Source organism: Phascolarctos cinereus, unplaced genomic scaffold (genome assembly GCF_003287225.1).
Source record: "Phascolarctos cinereus isolate Bilbo 61053 unplaced genomic scaffold, phaCin_HiC Scaffold_7;HRSCAF=346, whole genome shotgun sequence".
Lineage (NCBI taxonomy): Eukaryota > Metazoa > Chordata > Mammalia > Diprotodontia > Phascolarctidae > Phascolarctos > Phascolarctos cinereus.
The window spans coordinates 74837850-74852936 of NW_027556180.1; the positions used below are offsets into that span (position 1 = coordinate 74837850).

Below are 15087 nucleotides of genomic sequence, written 5' to 3' on the forward strand. Positions count from 1 at the left end.
TAAGGAGACACTTCTTATTGTAAGAATTGGAAGCTGCAAAATTTCTTATTCATGGCTTCTGAGTATTTTATGGATTATGTTAATGCTACATTAGCAGTAGATTTCTTTTAAATTTTATTTTGAGGGTGTGTGTGTGTGCTTTTTTTTTGTCTAATTCAATTCTACACATGTTGTAAAATGGAATGAAATTGTCACATACTACTAAGCCTAGAGTTGTATAAAAACTAATGTAACCCAGAGATCTTTGAAAATCTTTGTAATACAGGGACTAGCCCAGCTTCTCAAAATCTTATTACCATAGTAGGTCATTCAGTACTAACATGCTTCGATAGATATTGTTTAAGTGCATAGCAGATAGAGAAATTTCCTAGCATGAGATACTTTGCCTTGAAATCTTTCCATTTTTATGTCTAAGCTCTTCACTTTAAATTATTCTAAACGTTTTCTAAGCAGAGAGGGAGAGGAGAGAACTCAGCTTCACGTAATTCAATTCTCATAAAGTGAGCTTGCTCACATTATTTCAAAATAAAACAAGTGTGAAAAAGATAAACACACATATACGTATATATTTTGATGAGTAGAATGGAAAATATGTATATATTTCATATACATATATTTTAATGTGTAGAATGGCAAATTGATATATCTAAAGTTACATATCTATATCTAAAACTATATATATAAGTTAATTATATATAATTATCTATCTCTAAATTTAATTGTATATCTGTATCTAAAGTTAATTATAATGAACAGTAACACATATAATAAAATGACCTTTATTCAGAAATTTCAGGAAATAAAAGAACGTTCCAGAAAAAAGAGAAAAAGAAAAAAAATACTGAATCACTAGGGTCCCATTTCATTGACTGAAGCAATAGGTTATTGAATGATACAGTAGTGATCTTGACGATTTCATTTTACTTTGGAATACTGTGTGCTGTTCTTTTTATTGTACCTTCAAAATATAAGGGAACTAAAGAAAAAGAGAGGCAGCTCTAGACCTAAGAGAGGATAAGTAGTGGTGGCAGTTCAGTTTTATTTTATTGTGGTGGGGTCAAGGGAGGATCTTATTGCATGAAGACATATTTAAAGGATTAGGGTTCTTTAGTTTGGTAAGAGATATGAACAAAATCTATAATATTATGAAAGACGTGAATAAGGTAAACACAAATATATCCACTAAATCCTTGAGTAGCTGAATTCTTTGGGCTTTGAGAGCAGGAAACTTAACAAAAATAAGAGTAAATGCACCTTTATATAGTGGATACTAAACATTATCTTAAGAGGGTAGAGGTTGGAAATACAAAGTGTTATATATGAAGAACATTAAGATGGGCAATTTAGCTAAGGCTGTAGAGTTTGGGAAAGGCAGCAATGTATAATTACCCTTGAAAGGTAGATTGAGGCCAGGTTGTAAAGGACCTTAAATGCCCCAAAGAGGAGTTTAATGGTGTATCATGAAAGCAATAGAAAATAACTGCAGCTTATTGAGCAAGAAAGTGATTTAGTGCTTTAGGAAAATCACTTTGACATAGGTCTGGGGAAGGTGTTAGGGTGAGGAGGCACTTGATTAGGAGGCAATTGCAAAAATTCAGGTAAGACCTAATGAAGACCTGTTCTAAGGTGACTATGAAGATTTGGCAACTGATTGGATATGTGAAGTGATGGAGAGGAGTCCTGGCTAACTCTGAAGCTATGGGGGAGGGGGTGATACTCTTGGGAGTAAGAGAGGAATTCCAAAAATCAGGCAGTTTTGTTTTGTTTTTGTTTTTGTTTTGTTTTGTTTTGGAAAGATAATGGACTCTATTTTACACTTGCTGAGTTTGAGATGCCTCTGGGAAATCCAGTTTGAAATATCGAATAGGGAAGTGGTGATTTGGGAGTGGAGCTCAAGAGAGATGGGAATTTGATAGCTAATTCTGGAACATTAGCTAGAGATGATAATGAGATCCATGGGCACTGATAAAATTAGAGTGTGAGAGAAAGGAGGAGGAGAGAGAGAGACTAATGTCATGAAAAGTCAGAGTAGAAAGTGGTGAGAGCATTAAATGCTGCAGAAAGGTCAAGAGGAGGAAGGACTGAAGAAAAAACATCAGATTTTGTAATGAAGAGATCATTGGTAACTATGGTGAGATGCTTTTTGGGGAGTGATGAGGTTAAAATCCAGACTGCAAAAGGTTGAGAAGTGATTGAGAGGAGAAAAATTTGAGTCAATGAGTGGTGATAGCTTTTTCTAGGAACTTGGCTGAGAAAGGAGGAAGGTTATAGGGCAATAATGAGAGAATATTGCTGTTTGAAAACTCATAGTGTCACATTTTTCAGTGTCCAGTCTCTTGAAAATGATCCCAGATTTGACCTTTACAATTGTTAGGATAATTATATTATATAGGAGACTTTCAGTTTTTTTAATCCTTTCCAGTTTTTTTTCTTTCATTTCAGTTTGGAATGGAGAATACAGTGCCTTACTCTTTCATAGAAACATTGTCTTAAGCTACATTAAAAAATAAATTGGAAAAGGAATATTATTTTATACATTCTTGTATTGGGGAGTATGGCAAAGTGTACAGAGTGTTGGACCTTTAGAATCATCAAGATCTGTATTCAAAATTTCCTCCTCACACTTCAGAATTGTGTTATCATTGCCAGGTCTTTAACCTATTTGAGCCGCAGACAACTCTCTAAGGCCGAAAGGTGTAGCTGGGTTGATTTATCAATTCCTCAAATATTTATTAAGCTTCTACTATGTTTAAGGTACTATGTTAAGCACTTGGGAACACATGAACAAAAAAATAGTCTCTGTCCTCAAGAAGCTGTAAAATAACTGCAAAATAATTTCAAGAGGAAGAGGGTCCTTATGTACTGGGTGGATGAGGAAATACTTCCCAGAAGTAGTATACCAACTGTGATTTAAAAAAACACTACAGATTTTAAGAGGCAAAAGAATATATTACAGATGCAGGGGGCAGATTCTTCAAAGGTTCAGTGGCAGGAAATAAAATATTATTTATTAAGTACAGTAAATTGGCTACTTTGTTTATCATGTTAGAGGACATTTGAGGCAACGGCATTTATGAAGGGGAATAATATAAAATCATTCTAGGAAGAAACTGGAGCTAAATTGTAAAGGGCTTTGAATGGTATACAAAATGGACTAATTGATAATAGTTCATCTTAGAAGCAGTAGGAATATCTACTACAATAGTACATAGAAGAGGTATTGAGAAACTGAACTAAGATGTGAATGTAGAAAAGATGGCAGAATTAAAGTATATTCCAGAAGTAAAACTGAAAAGTCTTGGCAATAGATAAGATAAAAGAAGAAGTGAAGGTGAGGTAAGAATTGATAACAATTCTGAAGTTGCTGACCTAGATGACTAGAAAGATGATTTTGATCTCAACAAAGCTAGGAAAGTTTAGAGAAATGCTAGGTTTTTGGGAAAATATCCTGAGTTCTACTTTGTGTATTTGGAATTTGAAATTCCCTTGGGAAATTAGTATGAAGAATTATAATAGGCAGGATGGGTAGTAAAGGGTGTAGTAAAAGGATGGGTAGTAAAGAATAGGGCTAGATTTGTAGATTTTGGAGTCATGTGAATAGATAACTGTTCCCATGCAATCACCAAGACAAGAATGAGAATGTGGAGAAATGAGAGGACCCATGATAGAGCTTTAGGGTGTGCCCACAGTTAATGGGAAATGGTTATGGTGACTATCTAACACAGGAGACAAAGAAGGAATAGTCACACGGGTATAAGGATGACCAAGAGAGAAAGGTGCCATGAAATACGAAGAAGAGAGTATCCAACATAAGAATTTAATCAACATCATCAAAAGTTTGAGAGATAAAATAAAAAAAGACCATTAATGAAGAAATTATATTTAAGTAGCAAATGATTGCAATCAGATTCATCTCCCTCTAATTTTCCTCTCCCCTTTTAGCCTTTGAGGGTAGCTCCTAGCAAACCAATCTGATAAATCATATTTACTGTCACCATTTTAATGACAGATGAATAAAAAAAGAGATTGCTGACTTGCAGCTGTCATATAAAAAATCAAAAATTAGTCCCTGCACTTTGCTTACTTACAGTACTTCGCTTATCTCACATCTGACCACATCCAGAGATGGATGTAGAAAGGAACCATTCTGTATAAGGAAAGTAAACTACTGACACCACAGGCGACATTAAAGCTTGTTGTTTTTAGAGAAGACAATGACTAATCTTTGCCCTTTATAAATTTAATAAAATGAACATTTTGAGTTTTTAAAGCCAAATATTTAGACAGATATTGAAGTTTAGCTTGGCAGGTTTGAAGCTTGTCAAATCCAGTCGTGATTCTTTGGCTTTGCTGCTTCTAGAATCTTTCACCCTTTCCATTTTAAAGCCAGCCTACGAGTCAGGGAAGCCATCACCTCTAACTCGTTCATCGTCAACGACTGTTTCCCATATGCTTTTCAAAAAAAGGCAGCTGTTGTTTTGCATCATTATATGAATTGATATTCTCTCCCCTTCACTTTTCAAAGGAATAGGGTAAAGTTTCCTTTATATAAGATCTCACACATTACATTACTGTTTTCAAATGACACTGTGAAATCCTATCAAGCTGTTTGCTCTCTTAAAATATGTTCATACCAAATTATGCCTTTGGGAATACTGAAGTGCAGTTTAATGGAAGGAACAACATGGTAGTGTTCTTACAAATGTTCTTCCACTGTGCCTGATGTTTAATGCTGGATTTATTTTAAAATATCTCATATTAACATTTTCTTAAACGTCTGTACTTGTGTATTATTTGCTACTGCTAAGAATCCACTGAAAATAATTACATGCTGTACTAGCAAATGCAGGATAAAAAAAATTATTTTAAAGATATTTAACTTTCAGACTTTAATGTTTCTAGGTATTAACCATTAAACTGGAGTTATACAAAATGAAGACCATCACTAATAACTCCTTTTGATTTTTAGTACTCTCTATCCAGTAGAATCTGATTTAACTGTTTTGAAGTATTCTGAATTGATATATGTGGATCCCTACCTCTGTTCAAGTCAGTATAGAGTGTGTGCAAGAAAGAACTTGATTTTAATTCAAATTAATATTTTGTATATGAAAAGGAGCTATAATAAAAAATTGCTTAATCAATTTGGAATTCAGACTTTGGAGAATTAAACTTCCCCAAAGTCCTAAGGGCCTGGTTGAAATAACACTTTTTTTCATCCTTATTATTTTTCAGTAGGGAGTGATAGCAAATTTAAAATACTTTTTAAGTACTCAATCCTTTGAACACACACACACACACACACACACACACACACACACACGCACACATATAAATGGGTTTTTAATCTCTTGAGTCTGACAGTTCTTTTCAGTGATGTAAATCAAAAGGCAACCATGCCCGCTTATCCTGTGTGATTTATCCCTATCTTCCCAAATATTCCTCATGAAGATCTACCTACATGTGTGCTAGAGGCCTCCTTAGCTGACTTCTAGTATTATGAGGGTACCGGTGGAACATTCTGACTCTCTGCCTGTCATCCTTCATTATTTTCACATGACCAACTTATCTTTTCTTACTCTCATACATTTCCTTTACAAGAAGGTTTCAGAGAGATTGTGAATTGGCCAGGGTCATTCAGCAAATGTCTGAAGTTGGATTTTAACTCAGCCTTTCCTGATTCCAAGGCCAGCAGTCTATGATATTGTGCTGGTATAGAAATAAAACATAGAATGGTATGGGATAGAGTCAAAGTTCTGCACTAGTATCTCTGAAATGACAAAATGTTTTGTATCATTTTATTTGCTTTTACAAAAGCAATTATTTTTCTTTGCTAACACAAAATTCATTAGATAAGTTTTCTGTGGATTTTCTGTGGGAGAACTTATACAAATCCTCCAATATAAGAATGTATGGTTGGGTTGTGAGCTGCAGAAATTAAGGGGGAGCCTAAATTGGTACGCTTACAGATCCATCAAGATATTCTACAACTACCCTTCTTTAATCATATTAACCATGAATGCCCAATACTGTTTTCCCTGAATAGTTGGAGGATACAATAAAATGCATTATTATTAAAGGTATCAATTTGTGAATAATGCAGAATAATGCAGTCATAAGATTATAGGACCATAGATCTAGAGCTTAGAAAAACCTTACAGATCATTGGGCCCAAACCCTCTTTTTAGAGATGAGAAACCTGAAGATCAGAGTTTAAGCGACTTGTCTAGGCTCACGCAGTGAGTGTTAGCAGTCAGGATTTGAGTGCAAATATGTTCTGTTTTTACATTTCTCATTAGATTTTATTCATCATGATTATTTGAGTATCTGTCAACATCAGCTCAAAAGGACTTTATTGATTTTTTGATAGCTAAACAATTCTAAGCATTACTCAGTTGTTACTGATAATTGGTTTTGCCTATCAATTTACAGTGCATCTAGTGTTGACTGCAGGCCAGTTTCCACAGTGATGATCTCTAGATATTCATGCAGTATCATGTGCAAAAAAGGAGCAGCAAGAACCTGCTCAAGAAAAAAACAAAACAAAACAAAAAACAAAAAGCACTAACCCTAGATCTTTTGTTTTTGGACCAGTTTTGTGATGTAATTAAAGTTAGGGATATTCAGTCAGGAATTCTTTCTAACAATGCAGATGGGCACCTTCTCCATATCTTAGAGTCCTAGAGACTTGCCTGGAGTATTGAGAGGTTGTTACTGCCAGTATGTGGCAGAGGTAATACTTAAACTCTTGCCTTTCTGCCTCTGAGATCGTGTCTACTATTCCAAACTGCCTGTCAGAATTAGTGGTGGTGGTGGCTAAAGGCAGCCTTTAAACCATTGTGGGTGAGTTTCAGGTTTGACTCGTACTTAAAAGGATGGCTTCTTCCTTCCTTCACTTCTATATTGCTTTGCAAATCATTCAGGCCCAAGGACTCCTCTGAACAATAGCCCTGGAAGAGGACAGAAGTCTCCCTTTCATTTCTCCATATTGGAAAGGTGAAGGATAGAGGGTTGAAGGGAATTTAATCCATTATCACCATAAAGTAATTCATTAAATAATTTATATGTGCTTGTCCTTTTTTATCTTTGTGTAACAGCCAGAATTTCAAAAGACGTATCCCTCTCCCACTAGGAATTTAAAAGGTACACATATTTATGTGCATTCATACATATACATACCTACACACACCTATAGATAGATAGAGATTTAGATATATACATATATATATAATATGTATGCAACCCTAAATGTACCAAAGACAATCATCCCAGAGCAATATACAAGTGTGATGATAAGCAGCCCCCTTAGAACTAGTCATCACTTAGCCAATTGAAAACTCTTTGAACTCCAAAATTTCAAACTCCAGAATTTTCCATTTGATCACAATCTGCTATCCTTCTGCTTCTCTTAGTCCCTAATTTTTATTTTAAAAATAATTTCTATTTTAATAATTTTTTTCATTTTGTACTAAAGTCATTTCTGTAAGTATGTTCCTCCCCTGCCAAATTGAACCCTCCCTCATAACGAAGAAAAATAATTAAGCAAAAATACATACATGATATAGTTACTCTATCTGATAATTATTTTTTTTAAATTGGCTCGTTAAATCTCCCTTCCACTCTTGAGAGGAGAAGAGGTATGGTTCATTATCTATTCTCTGGGATCTTTATTGAATTTTTAGTTTCATTGAGTTTAGCTGCCCACCAGTGATCTTTTCATTTACATTGTTAAAGCCAATGTATATGTAGATTTTTTCTTTTAATTTGGCTCATTTCATTTTGAATCATTTTATACAAATCTTCTCATATTTCTCTGAAAATCTCTTACTCAGTACTCTCAATAACTTTCTTCTCTCCCTCTCTAGTTCCTTCCTGTTCCCTAAGTCTGCAACCCAACTTCTGGTCTTACTTGCCTCTCTTATTCAACCTTGGATTCCAACACGAAGCATTCCAATAATGTGCTTCTCAAAGCCTAGAATATCTCATGATCTTATTCTTCTAGTTTGCCAGCGTCTCAGTTGGAGGCCAGAGGGTGAGGAGGATATTAAAAACTGTATTGCTCACTTTCCTCTTTTTGTCCCACAGTTGCCAAGTGTGGGGAATGGTCATGAAACCAAGTTGTTAGACTCTACTACAAATTAATATTCTCTCACTTCAGTGAGTATCTGAATCCTACCTGGCAGCCCTTTGCTTTGCCTCTTATTGTCTCATATGGATCTTTCTACAGTGGTTGTTTCTAGATCATTCCATGATCTACAAGGATGCAATGTTTTCCTGGTCCAATTTTTTTTTTTTTTTTTGGCAGCAATTGACTTTATCTGGGCAGTTAGGGGGCATAGTAGATGCAGCATTGGGCCTGGAGTCTGGAAGGGACATGAGTTCAAATGTAGCCTCTGACATTTGGTATTTAGCAACCTTAGGCCAGGGGTGGGGAACCTATGGCTTCAGTGGCCACATGTGGCCTTGACACCACAGGGTCCCCATCCCTGCCCGAGGCAAATCAATTAAACCCTATTTACCTCACTGTCCTCATCTGTAAAGTAGAAATAATAATACACCTACCTTCCACAGTTGTGAGGGTCAAATGAGATAATGATTATAAAACTCTTTGCACAATACCTGATATATAGTATAAATGTTAGCTGTTATTAGCTATTATTTATTACTTTATTGAGACTCTATCAGCCATCTACCGCGACCTCCCTTAGCTTCCTTTTGCTCTACCTCAGAATGTCTCTGTATTTTCTCTAAGTCTACCCTACTGTCTCAGAAAAGGAAATTTTTTTCTTTTTCCAGAGCTAACCACTGCCCTGTGGCTAATTAGCTTCACTGCCTTGTTGAATCTTCTGTCTCCTTCTCCATTGTCTCTTTTTTTCTGCCTACTTATATGTATTGACTTCCTAAATATAACATTTTAATCTTAATGTTTAAATGTTTTTTATTTATTTAATATTATGTAATATTTTAATATTTTTTAAAAAGTCATAACTTGGACACATACTCAATTATGGTACCATGGACAAGTCTCTTGACTTCTTTGTTTCAGACAGGTTTCTAATATTGATAAGTATAGACAAGTTAGGAATCTTCATTAATGAAGGGAGTTTTTATGCTGGGAATTCTCTCCATTCTTGAAATCATAGGTCTATAAAACTTCCCCAACTCCATCCAAAAAAAAAATCTACTTTGTGATGTGAAAATGTGTGGTATCTTATCTGTCCTATTAAACATTAAGCTTTATTCCATGTTTTTATTCATCTGCAGGGATAAAATATATATTTACTAAATGAATAAATGAATCAGTGAGCACTTAATTGTTTCTTATATGATGGTTGATAAGATAATGCTATAGGAAGAACAGTGCTCTTTGAGTCAGGAATATGAGTTTTCATAGGTAGGCATTATTTCCTTTTTATCTTTTTATTCTTGACACCTAGCATAGTTCATGGGCATATAAAATGAACTGAAGCTCTGGATCTAACATTTTCTTGCTGCATGACCCTATAAAAGTCATTCAAACTCTCTTGGCCTTGGTTTTCTCAGCTATAAAATGGGGGCAATAACACTTGAACAGACTTGTGAGGAAAAAATTTTATGAATGTTAAAGTACCGTTTAATATGAGGAAATGTTATATTTCATGTTCAAAGATAACTATAACTTCTGATCCAGCTATTCCCCTCCCTCATCCTCTCAGTTTTTATTGCACAAGGACTGGGGCTGATTTCAAGAGTTATCCCCAAATGGTCATTTTCTTTTTGACTTATTATGCCTCCACCTAGAGGTTAAATAATCTCTTGCATTTATATACTTTTTTAGGTGTGTCCATGAACCCTACCCTACCCTTCCCTAATATTTTACATATGTTACCTGATTTGATATCTCCTAAAATGTTCCAGTCTAGGATTTCATAAGTACAAGTAAGGATGTCTGTAGGTCTTGTCTAAGCATTTAAGGTAATAAATGCATATCAAGGAAAGGACAACATTCATTGTATTGAAAATACAGAAAGTTTAAAAGTTTCCTGGGTACCTGTGAACCCATGATACAGAAAACATATAAAGCACTCAGTAGCTCATAACCCCTGGAAAGAGAAATAAACTTTGGGTTGCAAATGGTAAATCACTATGACATTCTAGTGAAATGCCTCTCTACCACAGAATCCTACACTTTCCCTCTCAGAAATGTAATTGCTTCCCTCTAGCTTGGGTTCATCTCAGAAGGCAAACATACTTTGGGACAAATGAATGAACGACCCTTTTCCCAATATATCTAAACTATCTAAATAAGTAATGGCAAACGGAGGCAGCTAGGTGGTACAGTGGATAGAGCACCGGCCCTGGATTCAGAAGAACCAGCGTTCAAATCTGGCCTCAGACACATAACACTTACTAGCTGTGTGACCCTGGGCAAGTCACTTAACCTCCACTGCCCAACCGAAAAAAAAAGTAATGGCAATAGATCCACATTCTGCAGACATGTCTTAGGCTAGGAAACCCTACACATATTTCTCCAGTCTCTGACTTGTTCGGAAATAGAAAGGTGAAGGAAGAGAGGAACTTGAAATCTGGGAACTCCTTTACTAGGCTGCCCAGTCAAGTATTTGCAGCTCATTAAGTGCTTTTGATGAAAGTCAATGACTAAGGGATGGGGGTAATATGGGATGCAGAGGAAGAAACCCCTCCTCTCACTGCTACATTCTGTGAGGAAGGTTCAAAGCACAGATATATAAAAAGGGGCGGAAAGTAGTCTGTTGTCTTTGCTTTGGAAGCCAACACAGAGAAGCGAGACTTCCAACAATAGTTCAGCATCCAGAGTCCTAGCATCTTGGGGCAGTCCCAGTATGTGAAATGTAAAACAGTAGTTCCAAATCAGCCATTTCATTTTGGGGTAGCCTTAGTTTCTGAAAACCAGAAGTTGTCTTTATTCTATTAAGAAGATGACATTAGGCATAGGGAGGGAATTATAGATAATCAAAGGCACAGAGACTCACCTTCTGGCAATCCTATTAATTTAGCTAGGCAACTACCGCAGTACCCTAACTGTACTCTGTAAAAATATTGTATAAATAACAAACTTAATTATTTCAATTTAATGTAAAGTTTGCATTGTTCACTTTTTATCCCAAAGTCTGTACTCTTCAGAGTAACTTGTATGATAGGCATTATGAATTATATTAGAAAAAATAAATGTACAGGAACTTTTATTTTTTTTTCTTATATCATGTTCAATTCAGATGCCCCACAAACCTCAAAATGACTGCTAGAATTCAACTGATGACACTTCCCATAAATTATAGGAGAATAGTTTTTAAGAATACTTAATCTATACAAAAAGCATTTTTAACCAGATTTTTTTTTTGGTAGCAAGCATCACAATCTTTATGCATTTTGTTAATCATATGTTCCCTAGAGAAGTGATGGATGTAAAACTGGGGCAAATGTTGCTTTATAAATGAAGCAATAAACACAAATAACACTTTTTCAATCTGTCCCAAATTCTGCAAGTAGTGTAGCTTCTTTTTATTTGTGAGATATATATATATATATATATATATATATGTATATATATATATATATATATGTATGTGTAAAATAGTTTGATTTCTATATACACTTTCCAATTATCACACCATTCCCACATGTGTTTACCTTGGTTCAGTCTGTCAGTGAATATGGTCTTGATTCCTTTAATTAGAAACTGTTTTCAAATGTGAGTATTTTATTGCCCCTTCCCAATCCATTGCCGTACTTGCACACACAAAGGACTGTAGATTTTTAGAGCTGAAAGGAAGCTTTGAGATTGTTCGTGGCTAGTCATTTTTGTGTCTTTTTTTTTCCAGAACTCAATCAATATGATAGATGAAATTTTTTTGTTTAATTTTCTTGGCTCCTCAAGCCAGTAACAGACAACTTTTAAATGTGTACATGTTAAGCTGAAAGGTGAACAATTGAAGATCACAGAAAAGCTGATGCTCAGACTGTTTTATTTCTTAGCATAGACATGTTATTTTTTTTTATTTTGTTTTCAGTCCATTCGAGAAGTCACTGGGTATGTCTTGGTGGCTCTTAATCAGTTTCGCTACCTGCCTCTGGAGAATTTGCGTATCATACGTGGAACAAAACTTTATGAGGATCGATATGCCCTGGCAATCTTTTTAAACTACAGGAAAGATGGGAATTTTGGACTTCAAGAACTGGGTCTGAAGAACTTGACTGGTAAGGAAATATTCCTTAATGGCCAAGACACTCTATACTTTTTGTGTCTTCCTTTGTTAATGTGATATTCTGTTGTGTGGATCTATATAAATATACATATAGAAGGTTATATTCAAGGTCACTTTTGTATAATATGCATATATGTATGTTATAGATATAAGATAGGTTTTCACATGTGACTTAGCAGTATAGAGATACCCAGCACTTATTTTTATTATAGAACATATGATTCCCTTCTGCCTATTTCCAAACATTGTGAGCTTTAAGAAATAGCATAATGCCATATCTCAAGCAAACAGCAGTACATTCAAAGGAAATGTTCAGTGACCATGAAAAACAAGATATGAAACAGGCTTAGGAAAGTGATGTTGGGTGGTCCCAAATGAACAGTAGAGCATATCATCAAATCATAGCAATAAAACCCTAACACTTACTGTCCTTGGGGCAGCTCACTTTGTGTTTAAGCTATACTTAAAGCCTTGTGTTTCCTTGAACCATTTCCTTGTTGTTATTGCTTCAATTACTATAGCTTAGAAGATATATTTTCATCACTTATGAAATCTGTTCAATTTTCAAATATTTTAGAATGATTTAATCTCCAAATTATAGATAATAGCTAGCATTTACATAGGCCTTTTGGGTTTTCAAGGCCCTTTTAAAAAATATCTCATTTTGTCCTCATGATACCCTGGGAAGTAGTTGCTATTGTCATCTCCACTTTATAGATGTGGAAACTGAAGCAGAGGTTGCAGCTTGCTTAAGGTCACACAGCTAGCTAGTAAATGTCTCAAACCAGGTTTGAAATAGTCTCCTTGACTCCAGATCCAGGAATCTATCCCCTGTGCTATTGAGCTGCCTAAATGTAGAGCATGAAGTAGTATTAGAGACCATCTAGTCCCACCCCTCATTATGTAGTTAAGCAAAATGAGGTTTAAAGAAGGTTAAGTGACTTTGCTAAAGTGCACATAGGTAATAAGTGGCAGAACTTGTATTTGAACCTGTCTTCTTGACTTCAGTTGCAATGCACCTTTCATTGAACCATACTTTCTCTTAAAATGCATGTGTTAACATAATGTTGCTAATTTTATTTCAAATTGCTTGCTTATATATATGCAATTTAACAAATTAGATTTTGCCATTTTAAAAACCATATTGTCATTTATCAATTAATCCTAATGTTATTATTTTTTAATATGAGAGCATGTTTTTTTCTTTCCAAACTGACCTAAGAAGCTCAGGAATTGTTAGATTAAATTCTGCAGTGTTTGTGAACATTGGGTTCGTCAAGCATTTATTAAATTTTTACTATATGCCAGGCACTAGTGATAGAACAGTGAAAACAATAGAGTTCCTCACCGCATAGTGTTTGAAGTCTCATGAAGAAAAGACAAATAACCAAACATGAATGACCAAAATTTAATTCAAATTATATTGAAATTTACAGGAGAGATCCAATAAAATCTTTAAGCATGTAAAAAAAATAGTAGGAGGGGAATCATTTCTAACCAGACAGATCAGGGAAAGGTGTCATTGAGGAGTTGGCACCTGACCTGGATTTTAAGGGAAAGAATTTTAGGAGCTGGAAAGAGTCTATTCCAGTCAAGGGAGGATTGATAGTCTTTGCAAATGCACAGAGGCAGGAGAGGAGAGGAAGAAATTGGGCTATAGTGAAGATATATTGCTTATGGAGTTTATCACTTATACATAATAAAATAGATTTCCAATTATAGTTTTATGTATATTTTATATGCTATATCTAGCATCCATAGAGTGTTCATTATCAGTTACACATCTAACATTTTGAACTAAAAGAATGGGCACTATTACCTAGAATACTAAACATTCCAGAGATAGAGATTAATGTTATTGTTCCATAGCTTTTTACTGCATTTAGAGTCAGAGGACCTGGGTTCAAATATTAGCTTGTCACTTATTACCTGTATCAACTTATACTAGTCCTTCGACCTCAAGTTCCTCATCAGTAAAAGTGGCAGGGTTAGATTAGAAGACGTCCTTAAGATTTATTCTAGCTAGGAATCTGTACTCTTATGATTTGTAGACTGAATCCTTAACAAATTGTTGGTCACTGGAGGGGAAAATATGTTTTTTCCTATGTGAATAATTAGACAATTTCTAATAATTTATGAGAATATTCCCATTTGACCTTTGTCTCACATCTCTGCACTTCAGTTTTCATATCTATAAAATGAGGACATTAAACGAGTTGGCATCTAGAATTCTTAACCAATTAGCCTATGTACCTATGTAGCTATGTTTATCTATTTCTTCTGGTTCCCCACTTTTCTGCACTGCACCAGAAATATTTCTGAATCTTAGAAAATTTTTCTTTCAAAGAAATATGTATTTAAAAGGATGACAATTATTTCATTATGGAATTTTGTAAAAATATGTCATCGCCAGTAGTGTTGTCTTAGTATTAAAAATGAAATCCAGTAACATTCCATTCTACTATTGCCATATAATGCTGCAGTGGCTTATTGTTATTATTGTTATTCTTGTTCCTGTTATTTTTTTTAAACCAAAGCTGGGCCACAATTTAGTCAACCACATGTGAGAGACATGAGGATGAGAGATTACATTTCAAAAAGGATTTGAGAATAGTTATGACATAGATTTCTATGAGAATAGAAGTCTCAGAGTTGATGAGGGTAGAGGTGACCCCAAATCTTTTCCAACTTCTAGGTTTCACTTTCAGCACTTTCACTTTATATTTCTTTCAAAGACTTTTTATTTTTGTATGTTCCTTTTGTTGTGATAAGACTCTTACTCAAGTGGAAAAGAAGCCTGGAATAGGTTGGGGTGGGTACATGAGAACAATCTGTAAATGGGAGGAATAGGAGAAAATTGAAG

At 34.8% G+C, this 15087-nt stretch overlaps 1 protein-coding gene across 1 annotated transcript in view; it reads left to right on the forward strand.

The window, feature by feature from the left end:
* The window catches only part of ERBB4 (erb-b2 receptor tyrosine kinase 4), a 1374278-nt gene that overhangs the window by 707008 nt on the left and 652183 nt on the right, over nucleotides 1-15087 (forward strand). Inside the window, 1 exon segment of the mRNA XM_021008671.2 lies at nucleotides 12030-12216. Within this exon segment, the coding sequence (XP_020864330.1) occupies nucleotides 12030-12216 (187 nt within the window).